This window comes from Portunus trituberculatus, chromosome 38, assembly GCF_017591435.1.
Source record: "Portunus trituberculatus isolate SZX2019 chromosome 38, ASM1759143v1, whole genome shotgun sequence".
NCBI lineage: Eukaryota > Metazoa > Arthropoda > Malacostraca > Decapoda > Portunidae > Portunus > Portunus trituberculatus.
The window spans coordinates 766,530-780,683 of NC_059292.1; the positions used below are offsets into that span (position 1 = coordinate 766,530).

At 45.0% G+C, this 14,154-nt stretch overlaps 1 protein-coding gene across 4 annotated transcripts in view; it reads left to right on the forward strand.

Moving 5' to 3' along the window:
- LOC123515199 (cartilage oligomeric matrix protein-like) overlaps positions 1-14,154 on the forward strand; it is a 52,991-nt gene that overhangs the window by 23,033 nt on the left and 15,804 nt on the right. For 2 of the 4 annotated variants that reach the window (XM_045273721.1, XM_045273723.1), the window contains 2 exons: positions 10,350-10,500; positions 13,222-13,296. In XM_045273721.1, the coding sequence (XP_045129656.1) occupies positions 10,350-10,500; positions 13,222-13,296 (226 nt within the window). The remainder of the gene's footprint in view (positions 1-10,349; positions 10,501-13,221; positions 13,297-14,154) is intronic. The other 2 variants (XM_045273722.1, XM_045273724.1) reach the window with 1 other exon arrangement.

A 14,154-nucleotide genomic window follows, 5' to 3' on the forward strand; every position in this document is an offset into this window, starting at 1 on the left:
GGCCAGAATAAACACTTACATGCCGCATTCCCTCATAGTCATAAAACAAACACAGCGGAGCAGCACAGCGCAGCATTATGACCCTCATGACATAATGGTGAATACAAAGCCAGATTACATGACTTTATTTGATCCTGTAACAACACAGACGATTGAACGCGTGGGAGGCAATGGAGAGTGTTTGTTATGGCAGGCCGGACGACCCTGGCCTTGGCATGGCTGGCGTGACCTTTCCCACGCATCGCCACTACCTCTCAGATTCCTTTTGTGGCTTCAGGCTTTCCTTCATGCTTCCCAAATACTAAGAGAATATTTGCTTAGTTGTAGGCAGATAGAAAAAAAAAAGAGGTGAATGAATCAACACACATGAGTAATCATCGTGAGTGACGTCACAAGTGGTTTCTCACGGAGCTTAATGTGAGGAATCCGGATGTGGCAGTGGCGCGAGAGGCGAGGCAGGGCAGACCGAAATCTGTCGCACACACACCAGGAGCAAGGCGGTAAAGTGATTAATTGATAAGAAGGCACTCTCGTTGTGCAACAACTTGTGTCACCAAGAGCCACGTGCTCCTTACCCTCCTCTTATTTCTTGAGCTTCTGTATGCACGTCTTGCTCCTGGTGCCTCCAGCTTCTGAGAACTCGACGCTGCTTGAGAGATGATGTGTGTGCTTATGGTATGTTCAGTGGCGCTCACTTTAGGTCCAGGACGTGTTCGTGCATTGAAGTCGTTAGCTGTTGTTAGCTGCGAGCCGAGACGACTTGCTCCGCGCGCCTATGTTGGCATTTCTTTAAGGCGGAAGGACGAGCCTCCACTGATTCACGATGACCATCACACTGCATGGGGAGATGCTCTTCCTGAAATTATTAAGAAGAACACTTTTTTCTAACTACGTGTGAAAATGTTTTTTCTTAAGATAATGTGAGTCTCGTCTTGCCTGGGGAACGCTTCCTCTATGAAGATAAAGTAAGATTTTTCTCGGGAGCACAATGGTGGCGATGCAGTAACATGAGCGTGTAACACCATAATGGTGATGGCGAGCCTCGCGAAGTGCCTGGCGCAACGTTGAGATTTAATGTCATGTCTTAGTTTGTCTAAAGCAATTTTTTTTCCCATTGGACACTTCTTCACTTGAGAGGAGCGTGGGGCAGGCGTGGATGTTGATTGTTCTTAGGCTGAAGCGCTGAAGCAGATCAGTCAGCTTGCTACGCCACGCCGAACACAACGGAATACAGCGAAATCTAACGAGGTAAATTGCATAAAGGGTCGAACTGAAGAAAAATGAGAGCGTAGAAGGGAAGGCAGTGAAGGGGGGAGGAGGGTTAATGTACCTAGCAGCCCCAGCCAACACTTCCGACACCAGAAGATTAAAGGCGACTTCCATATTTTAACCGCCACCCTCAGCCCATTGCCATTCTCTCTCTCTCTCTCTCTCTCTCTCTCTCTCTCTCTCTCTCTCACGGTCGTGCCAAGCGGAAAGAGCTATCACGCCTCAAACATCACGGCGAGGGAGGAGAGGAAGAGGAGTGCCACACTTACTTTGAATGAAGAGGGAAAGTCAGACTGCCGTGATGTGTAGGAGGAGCAAGGTCAGGCTGCCTTATTGAGAGAGAGAGAGAGAGAGAGAGAGAGAGAGAGAGAGAGAGAGAGAGAGAGAGAGAGAGAGAGAGAGAGAGAGAGAGAGAGAAGGGGGGGGTTGTTTTAGCAGTATATAGTAGAATGACAACTCAGCTTTTTCAAGAGAGAGGTTTCTAGACACTTATCATTTAATTTTGGACGATTCTTTTTGACATTTTCTTCGGGGATTAGCATTTCAATGAGTCTTTTTGCTCCGTTTTCTTTGTTGTCCTATGATAGAGATTCTCCGAGATAAAGACAGGGAAAAGAAAAATAGTTTGAATCCCGACTGGTTGAAAACAATGATGACGATAATGATAATGATGAGGATGATGAGGATGATGAAGGTGATGATGACGATGACAGATGAACACGACACTAGTAATAGAAAAAAAAATCAGAGACTCGTGGGTATGAGCAGAATAACAGGTAGTAATAGTAGATGAGGAAGACAATGAGAGAACAAGGCCGCTGGTGCATGAGGGAGAATAATGTGTTGAGGCAGCGAAGAGACGAGAGGAGTGCGGCGGCAGCAGCAGCAGCAGCAGCAGCAGCAGCAGCGAAGTGGAGGAGAAACAGCGTCTTGGTAACAGGATGTGAAACACTAAAGGTGATAAAGACCGTCAGCTTCTTGAGGAGGTGTGCCAGGATAGAATGACGGCACGAGAGAGAGAGAGAGAGAGAGAGAGAGAGAGAGAGAGAGAGAGAGAGAGAGAGTAGTAGTAGTAGTAGTAGTAGTAGTAGTAGTAAAAACAATAACAATGATAATAATGATAATAATAATGATAATAATTATAATAATAATAATAATAATAATAATAATAATAGTAATAATAGTAATGATAATGATGATATTGATAATAACAACAGTAATGATAATAATAATAATAATAATAATAATAATAATAATAATAATAATAATGATAATAACAATAGCAATGATAAAGTGCAGAGGTAATGGAGCCAAGAGAAAAAAATTGAGATGACATCTTTTCTCGCAGCAGCACTGCCTGCTTGCCTGTTTGTGTGTGTGTGTGTGTGTGTGTGTGTGTGTGTGTGTGTGTGTGTGTGTGTGTGTGTGTGTGTGTGTGTGTGTCACCGCCAACATCCCCAATCTCTCTCTCTCTCTCTCTCTCTCTCTCTCTCTCTCTCTCTCTCTCTCTCTCTTTCCTCCTTTTTTTTTTGTAATTCCTTTCATCAGCACACACACACACACACACACACTGGCCTCCCGTTCACCCCTCCCGCCACCTCGGCCTCATAACTCAGTGGGCGGGCCGCATCTTCCCGCGTGTTGTGATTCGCGTCCCAGCACTCGCGAGGACTCCCCGAGCTGGGCCTCGAAACGTGTGCCGTGCCAGTGCAGTAGGTCAGGTCAACGCACTACGTATAGGTTTCTGGAGGTGCTGCATAGGTTCTGGCACTGCAATGTTCTGTTTCTCTTGGTGCTGTGTGTGTTTTTGCCCAATTTACTTCTATTCTTGTGGTGTAGTATAGGTTCTGGTGCTGTAATGGTGTTTTTCTTGGTCGTGTGTGTTTTTTTTGTCCCGTTTTAGTTCTATTCTCGTAGTCTAGTATAGGTTCTGGTGCCTCAAGGTTCTGTTTTTTAGGTGATGTGTGTGTTTTTGTCCCGTTTAACTTCTGTAGTATAGGTTCTGGTGCTGCAATGCTGTCTATTATAGTTTCTATAAATATAATCTTAAGAAACACAATAACTCATTAATCGTGTGAAAAGTTATCATGATGCGAGGACGAAACGTTTTAAAATTATGTCCGCCGTTCCTTGACCACTGTTACTTCATACACTGAATGAAATATACGAGAATTTCAGTATACTAGTGATTTCGAAACATACAATTTTGTACAGTGAGTTAATTGAGGTCGAATAGTTTCCGTAGTTGAGTCAATAAAGAATAGATGAGTTTATAGATAGAGGTGATAGATGGGTATAGGAGTGTATATTTAAAGCAGGGATTGTCACGTGTATGCTTCTTAGATTCTTGCAGCTATCCATGTTATTAGAGTTTATAGCATGGTAAGATAGATACCCAAGTACGTATAATAACGCGTCACTCTCTAATCAGCAGTCATATCGTTACACTACGAAGGCAGTTGTAGTCTTGATATCAAATTAATCACAAACGATCAATACAGTTCTCATCTTCCGTTGATTTTAGGTCAAAACCTCACATTTCACTCCTCCCACATCGCTTGTAATGGTGAAACTTGGGACAGCTTTACGAAGAAATCTCACATACTTTTTCCGTCCCTTTACGTCATATGTAAGGCAATAAAGCTGGAGTCATGAGTGTGAGTCGTGGCGAAATACCGCGTGTTCGTAATCGCAACTCAACATCGTTTCGTTCGGGTTACGTAGTTTCGGTTAGGCAAGTAGAAGTAGGCCGGTGGGGGGTGGTGGGGGTAGGCAGCGGCGGCGATAGGATCTCCCGATGGCGAGGGAGAAAGTAAGAGTGACTGGTGTGGTGACGGACAGGCGTGAAGACCTTGTTTGTCCAGGGAAGATAGCCAAGCACCAGATGGCAGATTGGCGCGGCGGGTGCAGTTCAGAGGGTGCTTCCGAGAGAGAGAGAGAGAGAGAGAGAGAGAGAGAGAGAGAGAGAGAGAGAGAGAGTTTGTGCATCTAAGCTCGAAATTAAGCTAGTTAGTTCAGTTTGCTTTATACTATTTATGATTAAGGTATATTTTTTTAGTACGGTATTATTAATTACATACCACATTCTCTCTCTCTCTCTCTCTCTCTCTCTCTCTCTCTCTCTGTGTGTTGATTCTCGCCCCTGCCATCATCACGGTCCTCACCAGCCCGCGTGTTTCTCCTCCACTCGTCCATCATCGCTGTGCCTTAATCGCTTCACCATCTCCTGCTTCCCTTCGCCACCCAACACCCTGCGCCGCTGCCACTCGCCCTCCGCCGCCACCGCCTCACGCTACCGAACGAGTCGCTAACTGTCACGAGGAACGGACATACGAGTATACGTGACTGTTTGGTATCCATGACGTTTTAAGGAGGAATGCTTTTACGTGCTGTTACCATTGTGGCTTAAGTTTCTGTTAGTGTTTGGAATAGTGATGCGTTACTGTGGCTTGTGTTGGGGAGTGTCTGGGTGTGAGTTGATGGGGGTGGTGTGAACGATTGACATTCATGAAGTGTAAATGGGCAGGCTGGCAACGGGTGGTGCGCGGTAAGACAGGTGTGGGTGGGAGTGTTTGGCGGAGAGGGTGACACGTTTCGAGTAGTTTGTGGTGAACAGGTGCGTCGCTTGCTGTTTTAGGGTACTTTGGCGGTACCGCAACGCACGAGGGCGAAGCTGCCACCACACCTGCCTCCCTACCGACACCACTTCCGTAGCGGGGGAGGAATTTACGCACACACACACACACACACACACACACACACACACACACGGCCCGGTAGCTCAGTGGTTAGAGCGCTGGCTTCACAAGCCAGATGACCGGGATTCGTTTCCCCGGCCGGGTGGAGATATTTGGGTGTGTCTCCTTTCACGTGTAGCCCCTGTTCACCTAGCAGTGAGTAGGTACGGGATGTAAATCGAGGAGTTGTGACCTTGTTGTCCCGGTGTGTGTTGTGTGCCTGGTCTCAGACCTATCCCAAGATCGGAAATAATGAGCTCTGAGCTCGTTCCGTAGGGTAACGTCTGGCTGTCTCGTCAGAGACTGCAGCAGATCAAACAGTGAATTACACACACACACACCGCGTAGTGTAGTGGTTAGCATGCTCAACTCACAATCGAGAGGGCCGGGTTCGAGTCCCGGCGCGGCGAGGCAAATGGGCAAGCCTCTTAATGTGTGGGGTGTGTTCACCTAGCAGTAAATAGGTACGGGATGTAACTCGAGGGGTTGTGGCCTCGCTTTCCCGGTGTGTGGAGTGTGTTGTGGTCTCAGTCCTACCCGAAGATCGGTCTATGAGCTCTGAGCTCGCTCCGTAATGGGGAAGACTGGCTGGGTGACCAGTAGGCGACCGAGGTGAATTACACACACACACACACACACACACACACACACACACACACACACACACACAGGAACATAGAACATTAAGGTGTCACCACGCGTACCAGACTGAAATGAAATGAAAAGCAAGGACAAGTGAACGCTGTGTAATGACCGCTGGCGAGTGACTGGTGACATCTACCCACTGGGCCATGTGACTGCGATCCCCTGACCTCCTTTGTCACTCTGTATAACTGTTCCCTCCTCACTCGCCCCTCCTCACTGCCCCACCTTCACCTCGTCACTCCTCTCAGCGCCTCTAAGTGACAGCCGCCAGCAGCCGTCGAGATGCACCTGTCATGGCCTAAAAGACGCTGTGGCCGGTTATTTCATCATCTCGTTCATGCAGGACACTATGGAGGACAGCACAGAGGTTACATCCTTTCAGTGTCGCACCCCCCACTACCACTACTGTCACCACCACCATCTCTTACATCATCGACATCGTGATCAACAAAAGCATTACCACCACCAACATCCTTACCAGCATTTGCATAGCCATCATCACAACCACCACCCATATCACCGCCGCTCGGAAGATGAATAATAACCCATACAGGGAAATAGAATGAAGTTAACGTGTGGTGAGCAGCATTTCACACACACACACACACACACACACACACACACACACAAAAGAAGAAAGCAACAGTGATAGAAAAAGAGTGGTTGGTTGTTGCCTCATGGCGGGCGAGGAGGCGTGTGTCATCAGAGCAAAACACGCGATGGCTTTGTCTGAGAAATGCTTTGCCAAATGTGCGTTAGCGGGAGGTTGATATTCTCTCTCTCTCTCTCTCTCTCTCTCTCTCTCTCTCTCTCTCTCTCTCTCGTTTGTCCATATCCTTACAAATAGAAAATGTGCATGAGATTTAGAAAACATGACTTGATGAACCATCTGTACCTAACCATTGACACACACACACACACACACACACACACACACACACACACACACACACACACACACACACACACACAGTTATTACCACTCAGTAGAAATTAGGACAGTCTTAATGGTACCAAGTCTTACCATAAGGTATTCAGTTCTGAGTTCTATTGGTGCACGGAGATTCTGTCACCGACACCCTTTCCTCCCTCCGCGACCTACATCAATTTAATATTTGGAAAGCAGTCTTGACGAGGAAAGTCTTTTAACTCCTTCAGTACCAGGACGTGTTTTCTTATTCATTTTGCTTACTATTTGTCAATTTCATACAGCTTCAGAAACATATGTTGGGATTAAAATTGTAAAAACTTTGTCCATTAATCTTCTGACCTCCATAGACCCTTCCTAATGCAAATAAAATCGTCTAATTATATCCAGACCTCAAGGCAAAAATGCATCCTATTACTGAAGGAGTTAAGGATGTTTTCATGACTGCAATGATAGTTTAACAGTAATTATACACTAACATTAGGAGAAAATACAACGAAACAAAAGAAAACAATGCGAGTGGGGGATGACAAGTGTGATGACTGATGAGGGCCTTAATGGGACTCCGGTATACGTGGGAAGCAAGAGATGTGATGGAGTTTTTAGCATAGTTGTCAAGGTGATGTGTCGTTCATTGGTTAAGTTTGGGGTATTAGTGAGATGGTTCGTGTTTCTGTGACTTATTTTTTTCTTTTCCTTTTTCTCGTTTTCGCTCTTTTTTCCTCCTTTCTTTCCTTTCTTGCTTGCTTTTTTTCTTTCTTTTTCTTTTTTCTTACTTTTTTCTTTCTTCTTTTTCTCTCCTCCTCCTTCTTCTTCCTTCTTCTTCTTCTTCTTCTTCTTCTTCTTCTTCTTCTTCTTCTTCTTCTTCTTCTTCTTCTTCTTCTTCTTCTTCTTCTTCTTCTTCTTCTTCTTCTTCTTCTTCTTCTTCTTCTTCTTCTTCTTCTTCTTCTTCTTCTTCTTCTTCTTCTTCTTCTTCTTCTTCTTCTTCTTCTTCTTCTTCTTCTTCTTCTTCTTCTTCTTCTTCTTCTTCTTCTTCTTCTTCTTCTTCTTCTTCTTCTTCTTCTTCTTCTTCTTCTTCTTCTTCTTCTTCTTCTCCTCCTCCTCCTCCTCCTCCTCCTCCTCCTCCTCCTCCTCCTCCTCCTGCAGTCCTTCCAGTCCTTCTTTTGTACTGTCTTACTTTCTTCCAGTGAGTTCCAGAATTCCAGCAATGCACTTGTGTTATCTGTGTTCCCTACATCGTCACGTCACAGGACACTCGAGGTATGCAGCGCTTTTCCTGACCGGAGCACCTAACGAAACTCAAAGCCTTAAGTGAGAACGTAATGATGCAAAACAATGTTGATAGTTATAACACACGCTGGCCCGACGGCTGCGTAAAGTCCTGCCATGGCGTCATCGGAAAAATTGACCTCACCCTGAAGCGGCAAGAAATACCAGAGTTTTAAGGTCATCAGGCAAAAGGAGAGAGGAGACGACGATTAAAAGAATGCACAAACATTAAGAAGATGATGCGATGTTTCGTGAAGCTTTCCAAGGGTCGGTGACTCGCGGGGAGGGGCGTTGGGTGGGGCGTGACGTCAGGGGTTGATGCTCCGTCCCCGAGTCCTTGTGATGACGGCCAAGAAAGGAGGAAACGAGGACGAGGTCAGGCAGTAGTGTGATGGAGGAAGAGAGGCAGGAATGCGGCTGTGACTCGTATTCCCTCACACCTCACTGCAGGAAGAGGAAGCAGATGCCGCCGTCATTAGGGCCTGGCGTCTCTGGGTCTTGTGAAGGCACCGACCTTTGATGATGACGATGATGAATGAATGACGTCCATTTGTATATGCTGTGGAAAATATGTGATTAGAGTTTGTTTGCAAGAGGAACGTTTTACTTCAGAAACTTGTAGAGACTGGCGCCTCTTTTTGTTGCCCTAAGCTAGTGCTCTTCTTAGATCAAAAGAAAAAAGATTGGAAATAATTGCTATAAGATGTTTCCTTCTGAGTTTTTTCCTTTGTTTGCTTAATGAATCTAGCAGTTTCAGAGTTCATTATTGATAAACATGTGTCTCTAAAGTGAGTTTCAAAAGCGAAGAGTAAGAGAGAGAGTGGCTACTGTAGCAAGCAGCGAGGGAGGGAGAGCATGCAGGGTGAAAGGGTCCGCGCCAAACACTGCGGCTGGGAGGAGAACAGGAGGCGTGAGGTGTGGCAACAAGTAAGGCGGAGATGCGTACACACACACACACACACACACACACACACACATCGGTGATCCTCTTGAAGATGGATCTTTTCCCAACTACCACCACAACCACCACCATCACCATCACCACCACCACCACCACCACCACCACTACCACCACCACCACTACCACCACCACCACGAGGTCACGATAAGCAAGCAAAACGTGATAATCTTGCTACAACAAATCTAACCGTAAAAAGAAAAAAAATCAAATATCTCTTACGGTTTTGATTTGAGCCGCCATTATTGCTTATGTGCTCTGTGTAATAAGGGTGTGTGTGTGTGTGTGTGTGTGTGTGTGTGTGTGTGTGTGTGTGTGTGTGTGTGTGGGTGAGTGGGTGGTTTGGGTGGGTGATAATTTGATATGAAAGAAAACAAAACGAAGTGGATTAGATGGCTGATGTCATACGTTTGTGTGTGTATCTGTATATATTTGTTCTATTTAATTTGATTTGCTTATATTCTTATTTAACTTTTTTTTTTTTTTTTTGTGTGTGTGTGTGTCTGTATGCTTGGTGACCCTGCACATTTACACTTATCTCTTAGTTGATCAGTTATTTTCACTCGCTATTTCTTTTTGTTCTGGTTTTCTCCTCTCTCTGAATGAGCAACCGTTCAGTGGGCGAGGCGTGCTGCAGGCGATACAACAAAGGGAGCATGGCGCAGCGAAATTTCAGTCAGCTGTAAATTTGTTTGTTTTCGGGAGAGTCACGTTTTTTTTTTTTTTTTTTCAGTAATTTTTCTAAGACAACACGTGTGTCTCAAGGAGTGGAGAGAGGAAATATCTTGCCTTGTATACCCTCGGATTACAACAAAAGCGTACATATGTAACAGGTGTGCATGTATTGGTAATTGTAATGAAATACCTCCCATTGTTACTTATCTATGCGTAAAGGAAACAATCGAGAGAGAGAGAGAGAGAGAGAGAGAGAGAGAGAGAGAGAGAGAGAGAGAGAGAGAGAGAGAGAGAGAGAGAGAGAGAGAGAGAGAGAGAGAGAGAGAGAGAGAGAGAGAGAAACTCGCTAATTTGCCACTCCTAAAGAAATGTCGGTGATGAAACAGCTGCCTCTACTCAAACACTGGAGATCACTGCACGAAGTTCCGCCTTCCTGCTTCCTGGTTCTGCGCCTTTCAGAGTTGAGACAAGTTAACAAGCCAAAAGGAAAGAAAGAAAAGTAAGGGAGCTGATATTACGTTTACAGGCTCGGGAAGTGAGTTAAGGCGGGGAATTGTGATAAGATTGCAAGAGAGAAGGAAAGTAAAGGAAGTGAAGGAAGTGATATTACGTTTATAAGCAAGAGAAGTGAGTGAAGTGAGGAAATTGTGAGTTTGCAAGCGGGAAGTTAAAATAATAGAAGTGAGATTACGTTTACAAGCGAAGTGAAGTGAGAGAACTGGAATGAGTTTACAAGCGGGAAGGAGAATAATAGAAGTGAGATTAAGCTTACAAGAGAAGTGAAGTGAGGGAACTGAGATGAGTTTACAAGCGAGGGAAGGAAGTGAAATGATATATGTTTACAAGCTAGTTTTCTCTCCCCTTGCAGTACCATGACCGACACGTGGAGGTCACCCTGGACTGGCAAGCAACACTGCTGGAACTGCTGCAGAAGATGGGCTGCCCTGAGAACGACGGAGGCGAGCGAGACCCTAACCCAGTGCAAGCCCAAGCCAACGAGGTGTACACTTATCGCAGAGGTAAGGATAGTATACACACACACACACACACACACACACACACACACACACACACACACACACACACACACACACACACACACACACACACACACACACACACATTACCAGTCTTTCAATTGATTTTCCTGTTCTTTTGATATCGTTACATCATTCTTACTTGCAGTCTAAACCAACCTTACCTTCATGCAGTCTGTTTTACATGCACTGTTTCGTTTGATTTATTCGTTCATACTTCTTCTCTCTCTCTCTCTCTCTCTCTCTCTCTCTCTCTCTCTCTCTCTCTCTCGTGTAATTCATACATCCATTTATTTTTATCCTTCTACCGACGTTCGGCCAGTTGCCACCAGCCAGCCACCCTCGTCCCCTTGTCCTCTGGTCCACACACCACACCTTCATTGCTTCCCTTCTCCCCGCCTACACCACACACACACACACACACACACACACACACACACACACACACACACACACACACACACACATTTTAGTACACCAAACACACAGCAGTGAACCAAAATATTAACAAATTCATTAGTTTACTGAACCTGCGTATTAGCAACATTAATCTTAACATTGTAGAAGAAAATAAGAGTGATGGTAGGAATCTGTTTATAATGTTTGGCTAGATTTAGACATTAGTGTTTTTGTGTGTGTTTCCTGATAACGACTGCAGTGAAGCTCCGGAGAGTGGGAAGCTTCTGAGAAACAATGGCGAATCTCTACATGCGCTCTGTTGTTTAAGGTTTATTGTGGCTCTGTCAGTGTCTTTTTTTTTATCGCTTTGTTGTCCCAGTGCCGCGGTTTTGGTGATTCCTTAAAGTGTTCTCAAGAAAGATATTAGCAGGTTAGTTTCTCGTCATGGGATAGTTTAAACGCGCTACTTACTTCCTTATTATGAGCTCAGCGTTTACACACCACTGAAAGATTCTGGAAGGGTACATAAGGAAACAAGTAGAAATCAAAGAAATACTGGTAGATTATTTTTTTCGCTATAGCATAATCTGAATTCACTGCTTACCTCTTTATTATCAACACTGAAAGGTTAAACAAGAAAACACTTAGAAGACAGTAACCGTTGTGCGTGGAAGAGTGTTGGGTGAGGAGCGGATGTTTGGCGTCACGTCCTCTGACACCTGCAGCCTCATTCCCTTCCTTCACCGCCTGGCGACAAGAAGATCACTGCTTATTTATGGTACAATTTATTATATGTCTCTCAATTCTCTCCTGGACTCGTGTCGTGCAGCAGCGTCGCCTTGGGTATCATAATGTGGCCCAGACCAGCTTTCTGGAAACCTTAATCTAGTCTTGATGAAAGATGGCAACACTACAGCATTTCAAACTTTTCATGCACCAGCAGCACCACGCACAGACCTGGTGATCTGATTTAATTAAGTGAGTTAATTAAGTCGTCAGAGTATATTTCTCTCTCTCTCTCTCTCTCTCTCTCTCTCTCTCTCTCTCTCTCTCTCTCTCGTAGTAGTAGTAGTAGTAGTAGTAGTAGTAGTAGCAGTAGTAGTAGTAGTAGTACTAAACGCAGTATAATCAGAGCCTGAGCACTGTATGCCTATAATCAAAGTTTTCGGATCAGCTTTCGTGACACTGTCCGAAGAAACAAAAGGTCTACGCGACACAGGCTGCGGAGGCACAGAAAACTTTGTGCAACGGCTGCCTTGGGAACTCTCGGGTCCAGAAAGAAAATAACCACAGAATAGCAGAATGTCAAACATGTGCAGTGGCTGACGCACTACATTAACAATCGGCTCACATATCTACAGGCGTCGTAACAGACACCATACGTGTAAACAAAGGAAAGTTCTGAATCACTACAGATGTCTGGAGTGGCTGTACGGTTTCAGTATTGCTGATATACCAGAATCAGGAAAAAAAAAAGAAACAATAAACACATTCGTGCATAGTACTGTACATGTTTATTCCATATGTGATAATAAATTCCTAGACTTAGTGACATCTTGGTGATGATGATAGTGAGCACACACCTACATCATTACTGATCATTTGACCATAAGGCAAATTTCTTCGCGTCAAGTGAAGATGTTGCATAACTAATCCTTCTCCGCACTGCGTTACTCAGTCCAAACGCTCAGACAAACCCGCGCTGAGCCAAGGCTCTAGGATGACGAATTGCTGCATAAGAGCACAGCGCCATACACGTAAATGCAACGGCGCTACATGAAGTAATGGAGGAAACCTAAACCTTGTGTACCACACGAACGTATTTCTCATCAACACCCACACAGCTCTCGTGTTCCAGAAGTCTTCAAGTGAATTATATATATATATATATATATATATATATATATATATATATATATATATATATATATATATATATATATATATATATATTATAATCTGAAAACATTTGATAAACTTTGCAATAAACTGTCTGGATGTAATGGTGGCCCGTGTATGCCTGGCCCGTGACGAGTATAGTGGTTTGTGTTCATTGCCTGTGGTATGTAGCGTGGCGCTCCCTGCCACGCAGCTCTTCTAAAGCACCGCCCACCACGCCCGCTACCTCGAGCGTGCCCGTACAGATGAGGGTTATTATAATACGTTAAAGAAATGTCTCACACCGCTGGTACAAGTTTGTGGCCGCTGCGCGGGCGTGTGGGCAGTGCCTGGAAGAGCAGCGACCTTGCTTGATCCTAAAATGCAACCCAGTGACCAATCCTCCCTCTCTCCCGCCGCTCCCAGCGGTGAGGTGTCAGAATCTCCAGTACGGGGAACCTTGCCCCACTTTCACGCAGCCCATCGCCCCTCCCGACCGAGGTAAGGCCCGGGCATGTCGTGCTACCTTAGCCAACGGTGGCTTCTGCATTTGCATGGCATCTTTCTTTCTCCATCCTTTACTTCAGTCCACCATATTTCGATCTGAGAAACAAATCTTGGCCGCACCAAGCTCGACAACCAGCAATGCAATTCCTCTGTATATAAGCCCAGCTGGTCTTCACGCTGCAGTACCCTGGACTGTGCTGTAGTGGTCCTCGAGGCATGGCTTCCTGAAAGAACCCGCACAGCCGACGTCATAGCCGCCGTGCTTCCTGCCTGCACCGTGCTGCGACAGTAACAGTGTCCTCCGTGATGGTGGAGTTGTGCGCTCTGTCACGTGCTGTCACTCAGCATGAACCGTGTCGTGACGGAAAGGAAATCGGCCTCAGCATTGTGATGCAGGATTAATGCACATGTTAATGACCCATAATTCATTTGCATCACTAGATGAAAGAGCAGTAACTCCACATCACTATGAATGAATGTTGTTTAATGTCACATCCAAGAGCTAACCTGCATGACAGCTTGTTACTATTCACACTTGCATAAAACTAAATGTACATTTATAACTTTGACTTTATATATATATATATATATATATATATATATATATATATATATATATATATATATATATATATATATATATATATGAAGATAAACAATGTATATACTGTGGAAAAGTAAAGTTGTCCCCATCTAGAATTGTAGTCTGATGATTGAACATGAAGTATTATGAAGCAGGTTCTTGTTGCGAGGCACTAGGTAGTGGGGCAGCGTGCAACACAGTGCCAGACCGTGGCGCCCAGCCCTGCCTGGCGTGCAGCCACCCAACACACTCACCACACCGCCACGTGT